At 39.4% G+C, this 6,218-nt stretch overlaps 1 protein-coding gene across 1 annotated transcript; it reads left to right on the top strand.

Annotated features, from left to right (window-relative positions):
* The first annotated feature begins 3,774 nt into the window (after positions 1-3,774).
* Positions 3,775-5,793, top strand: LOC131658252 (uncharacterized). Its single transcript, XM_058927566.1, has 2 exons — positions 3,775-5,442; positions 5,491-5,793. The coding sequence occupies exons 1-2, from the start codon at positions 3,775-3,777 to the stop codon at positions 5,791-5,793; spliced, it is 1,971 nt and encodes a 656-aa protein (XP_058783549.1).
* The last annotated feature ends 425 nt before the right edge of the window (positions 5,794-6,218 follow it).

Genomic DNA, 6,218 nt, shown 5'->3' with positions numbered 1-6,218 from the left:
CGATTTAATTAATTAGGTTGCGAAACCAATAATTAATTAAATCGATTGGTTACTTTATTTTATTTAACGCCCGAATCAGGGTTTGCGAGAATTAGCCCTACACTGAAATATTTATCTGTATCCTTTTCAGGGTTGACTTTTTTTCATACGCTTTTCGACTACGCGCCACGCCCTTCACAAAGCTAAGTATTTAATTTATTTTAAAGTCTATTTTATTTCCTTTTTGATTTTAGGGTTTGCCCTTATATTTTTGAACTGTGCATACATTCACTCCTTTCTTTCCTGCCTTTGCCCTTTTCAGGTTTACCTCCGAGGTTTCCTCCGACCGCTAACCCTATCAGATCAAATGCAAAGCTAAGTTGCTTTTTATTTATTTATTTAATTTCTTTATCTTTTTGTTTTTAGGGTTAACTGTGTTTGCCTCCGAACCAATAATGCACTCACCCCATTTTTTTGGTTTGCCATTTTCCCACCTTTTCAGGGTTTGTCGATTGCCAAAGCTACGAGTATCGGTAACTCTAAGCCCTAACCCTGATATTTTCTGTCTTTTATTATTACTTATGCCAAACCCTATTGGGATCCGCTGGTTTCATTTTCCCCTTCCCCATATTGCTAATGTTACTTCTTTATGGTAAACTGCGTGGTTAGTAATTTAGGGAGTGCAACTTTGAACTGAATTAGAGTCATTAAATTACAAGATAATATATTTCGAATTGAACCACGTGATTGTTGCACACACGCACGCTTTTGGGGTAACCTCTCTGTTGCCTTGTTGCCTGTTGCCTGTTGCCTGTAGCCTGTTGCCTTTGTGTTTTTGCAGAATAGCCAGTCCCTCGAATACGAGGATGCCTCAGCCATGTTGCCTCGATTAAAGATCATGGTCCCTAATGAGGCTGCCTTCGATATACATGATCTCGACCCTCGGAAGTTGCCTACGAAAAGGCTGAGGTATCCTCTGGCTGCCTATGAAAGGCTATTCTGATCCTTCCCTTAGACTACCTGCCTCTCTATGGCATGGGTCAGTCTTATGACGAACGATAAAGCGATGACCCTTCAACCTCCAAATGAAAGGCTTCCTGCCCTCCATGGCATGGATAGATCCTTTTACCCTGAAAGGCTAAAAGAACCTCTTTTTTTCAAATTATAAGGTAATTGCCCCTAATTGCCTTGCTCTGGCTAAAATGTCTTTTATCAACTTTTTCTAAACACTTTCAAGGCTACGCTCATTTACGAGCTAAAGTCCTTGTTTCTTCATCTTCTGTACATTTCTAAACTTTTGGTTTCAAAACGAGCAAAGCAATTAAGAGCCCATGGAAAACCATGGATGCAAAGGGTGCCTTACACCTTCCCTTTGCATAATTACCCCCCGGACCCTGTTTTTATTTAAAAGGTTTTTCCTGTTCTTTTAGCCTTTCCGATATTTGGATAAAATAAAAGTCGGTGGCGACTCTTGCTATCCGCACATTTCGATAAAGTCAGTTCACCGTATTACACAATGGTATCGACAAGAACATCTTCAGACTTGTGCAACACTGTGAGTTGGCTAAAGAAGCTTGGGATATTCTCAAAACAGCACATGAAGGTACGTCAAAGGTAAAGATGTCGAGAATTCAGTTACTTAACACTAAGTTTGAAAATCTCAAGATGAAAGAGGATGAAACCATTCATGAGTTTTACATGAATGTCCGAGAGATTTCAAACAACTCTGCAGCCTTAGGTGAGAAAATGACTGAAGAAAAACTGGTAAGGAAGATTCTCAGATCACTGCCTAAGCGATTTGATATGAAGGTAACTGCCATAGAGGAAGCTCAAGACATCAGCAACATGAAGTTGGATGAACTTCTTGGTTCTCTTCAAACCTTTGAGTCAAGCATCTGTGAGCCTGTTGAAAAGAAGAACAAAGGCATTGCGTTTGTTACCAACACTGGTGATGATCCAAAAGAAAGCAATGGTGTAAGCGATGAGAATTTATCAGATGCCATAGCCATGCTTGGAAAACAATTCAACAGACTTATTAAAAGAGTAGATCAGAAGTCCAGACCCAATGTCAAGAACACCTCCTATGACATCAGTATGACATATGACTCAAGCAAAAGATTCAAAGCTAACGAGAAGCCATACCTAGGGAAAAGGGTTCAATGTCATGGATGTGAAGGATTCAGACACATTAGAGCTGAATGTCCTACCTACCACAAGGAGCAAAAGAAATGACTGACTGTTACTTGGTCTAACGAAGACTCAGATTCAGAAAAAGAAACTGCAAAACGTGTCACAGTTTCAACAAGAATCTATGAATCTGATGATGATTCCAGTGATGATGAGCTAACCTTTGATGAATTAGCTGCCTCGTACAAGAAGTTGTGTAGGGAGAATGCTGAAGTCTACAAACAATTGGAGAAGCAAGAAGTGATTATAAGAGATCTAGAATCTGAAAAGATCAAACATCTTGCAACTATAGACTCCCTCAGTAGTGAAGTAAGCATGTTGAACTATAAACTTGATCAAATGACCAATTCTTTCAAAATGCTGAACAATGGATCTGATACTCTAGAAGAAATTCTGGAATCTTGACAAAGATCAAGAGACATGTCTGGAGTGGGATTCGTGGCTAAAGAGGAACTAATCTCTGGAATCAAGAGGATAGAATCCAAGAAGTGTGTGACTAACCCGATGTCAATGCAAAAGTCACAACATCAAGAAAACAGAAGAAGGAGGCTCTCAAAGAAAAGGTTCCAGAAATGGAAGTGTCATCACTGTGGAAGATTTGGTCACATAAAGCCATTATGTTTCAGGCTATTTGGATATCCAGACCAAACTCAGAAAGTCAAACTTAATCATGATACTTGTACCAGGAAACAATCTGGGATAGCTAAGAATGTTGCTCGAATAGCACACACGTCTCTAAGGATGCCAGCAGAAGAAGACTGGTACCTTGATAGTGGCTGTTCAAATCATATGACCGGGAGGAAGAACTCTCTAGTAGATTTCAAATTGGAAGGAAACAACTATGTAACTCTGGGTGATGGAGATATAAGAGAAGTCAAAGGTGTTGGGAAGACAGAAGGGGTGAGTATACCTAATTTAAACAATGTTCTACTTGTACAAGGTTTAGCTGCAAACCTTGTAAGCATCAGTCAGTTGTGTGATGAAGGATTCCATGCTAAGTTCACCAAAGATGAGTGTATCATCACAAATAAAGCAAATGAGGAAGTCTTGAAGGGAGTTAGATCTAAGGATAATTGCTATCTATGGAAGCCTGACACTCCTGTTCACCCCTCTGACTACTCCATGATCAAGGAAGAATTGAAAATGTACCATCACTAATTTGATGAATCTTATGATTCTGATGAATCAGATAAAGAATCTTATATTGGTGATCTCACTATAAGTGAATTGTCTACTAGTTTTTCTGAGACCAGTCTAATGAATGAGAAACTATGTGCAAAAATAAGGGAATACAGAAGTATCAATAGATTTCTGCTAGAAGAAAAAGTAAGCCTTGTGATGGACATTACAGATCGGGAAAGAAAACTAGAAAAGTCAAATGAGAGCAATAATCCCAAAGGACTGTCTAAAAGCAATATCACAAAGAATGTTGCAACATCTAAAGACAATGTGACAGAAAAGGGTATGTTGGGTATTTGCCACCAAAACTTATTATAGCAATTAACCAACGTGAGGGAATATTATTCGGGCTTTGTCAAAATCCATGTTTTGAAATTTCCCTCACTCAGTGTACATATAAAGCCCCCTCGATCCCCTAATATTCTAAAAATGACAAACCTTCCTAGTAGTTCTACTAGCTACTTTCTGAGATTAATTTACATTTATTGCTCTCACAAGTGTGAAACAAGTTCTGGTTCTCTAAAGTTCAAAATGTCTCAGCAATCGAATGATGAATCTCCCGTTTCTGACTCAACAACACCAGAAGAGTCTTCTGACCCAAATAGGGTTCTTAAGGTTGTCCCTCTAAGGATGATTAGCAGTGACGAAGTAAAGGCAACAAAGCCTAAAACAACTCATGCAAAACGACCCAAGGAGGGTATTCACAACAAGGGCACCAAATCCTCAACATCCGCTACCATGGAGAAACTTACTAAAGAAGGATCCAAGTATGTCGACAGTGCAATTACCAAGATTGTTAATCGTATTCTGAAGGAGAATCATCAAGTACATGGAATAACCACTCCACTTCAAACCATAATGGCTGATCCCCCTAATAACACAAGTAAGGCTGAGGCTGTTCACACCGTTGATAGTGACCTAAAAATCAACAAGGATGAACAAGGGGTAACTAAGAATATCAATGTCACCGAGGATGTAAATGACATTGAAAATAATGTGCACCCCAAGGCCAACACCGAAACTGACACTAATGTGGCAGATTTAGATGAGTACTCTGAAGACAAATTACTCACTTCCTTGAACCCGAGTGTAGCCAACAGGCTAATGACACGAAGAAAAGGCAAAGCTGTTGTTCAAGGATCACCAAAAAGGAGCACTCAAGTGAACATTCCCATCAAAGACACTGTCAGAAGGAAGAGTACTTCTGCTGGACCTGTCAAGAGCAAAGCTGTTACCAAAAGCAAAGGAGTTGGTCCCTCAAAATCTTGGAGCAGGGTCATTCCAAAGAAAAGAAAAGAGCGGGAAAGTGTTGAACCTGAATCTGATGATGAAGCAAATGTCCCTGACATTCCATCAAGGAAGAAGCCTACAACCAGTAAACTTGCTGCTAACATCCCTGAAGTCCCCATTGATAATGTGTCTTTCCACTATGCCTCTAGTGTTAGCAGATGGAAATATATTCTCCAAAAGAGGTTGGCTGTTGAAAGGGAATTGGCTCCAAATGCTCTTGAAAACAAGGAGGTCTTAGAGCTGATTCAAGAAGCTGGACTGCTAAAAACTATATGCAATCTTCCCAAATGTTATGAGAAGCTGGTCAAAGAATTTGTGGTAAACCTGTCTGAAGATTGTGGCAATAGCAAAAGTGCAGACTACAAAAAGGTGTTTGTAAGAGGTAAGTGTGTATCATTCTCTCCTTCTGTGATTAATCAATTCTTGGGAAGAACAGATGAAGCTCAAACCGAGCTGGAAGTAATAGACAACCAAGTGTGTCAAGTAATCACAGCCAAGCAGGTAAAAAGTTGGCCCATGAAAGAGAAACTCACTGCAAGCAAGCTGAGCATTAAGTATGCAATGCTTCACAAAATAGGAGCAACTAATTGGGTTCCAACAAATCACAAGTCCACTATCTCAACTGTGCTTGGTAGATTTCTGTATGCTGTAGGAACAATGGCAAAGTTTGATTATGGAGCATATATTTTTGACCAAACCATGAAGCATGCTGGAAGCTTCAGTATTAAGGGTCCAATTGCCTTTCCATCTCTCTTGAGTGGTATAATTCTGGACCAATATCCAAACATTCTCAACAAACATGATGTGGTATGCTAAATAGAAAGTCCCTTGGCTTTCCATTACAAACTATTTAAGGGAAAGCATGTTCCAGACATTGTCATGACATCAGCTGAAACTTCCAAATCAGGAGTATCAGTCAGTAAAGCAGAAGTCATAGTAATCTTAAAAGAGACTTGCAAAAAATTGGAAGCTAGAAAAATGTCTCTTGAACAAATGATACGAACTATGGAAATGGATGAGAATGAGGAGTTTGAAGATCCAGAAGAGATGGAAGAAAAAGATGATCAAGAAGTAGAGGAAGAAAGTGCTAGTCCTGCTGATGACTCTGAGAAAGAAAGTTCTTCAGACACCTCAGCTGGTTCTGACTCTGAGCAATAATTGCAACTAGAGTCTAGTGTGTTTATTTTTTTTGATTTATTTGATTTGTTATGTTGCATTTCGTACCGCCTGTTTTAGTTTTACTTCGGTTTGTTTTATTTTCGGACTTATTTAAACTCGTTGAGCGAGGAGAAGACACTTTCCTTGGCTTTGGCAACATTTATGGCCAAACAGGGGGGAAGTATTATCTGTGTCACCCCAGAATAACAAGACTGGTGGTTGTGTGTGATCAACAATTCTAATAGCTTATCTTTATGTTGATCTGTTTGTGCTTGTGCTACTCTTGTGGCTTGTGCTACTCTTATGCACTTTCTGTTTTTGTCTGAGCACTGTGTGCATACTGCTTATGTATGCTGATTATTTGTATTAGCTTATGTTTGGTTTGACTATCCGCTGCAAGTGTATCTCTGGTATGGTGTGACAGG

Source organism: Vicia villosa, linkage group LG3 (genome assembly GCF_029867415.1).
Source record: "Vicia villosa cultivar HV-30 ecotype Madison, WI linkage group LG3, Vvil1.0, whole genome shotgun sequence".
Classification (NCBI taxonomy): Eukaryota; Viridiplantae; Streptophyta; class Magnoliopsida; order Fabales; family Fabaceae; genus Vicia; species Vicia villosa.
Note: the sequence above shows the minus strand (reverse complement) of the source record. Positions and strands in the feature narration are given on the sequence as shown.

Coding starts and splice junctions, on each gene's coding strand:
- LOC131658252 (XM_058927566.1), top strand. CDS start 3,775: ATGACAAACCTTCCTAGTAGTTCTACTAGCTACTTTCTGAGATTAATT. Junction 5,443..5,490: donor TTCTCAACAAACATGATGTG/GTATGCTAAATA, acceptor AAACTATTTAAG/GGAAAGCATGTTCCAGACAT.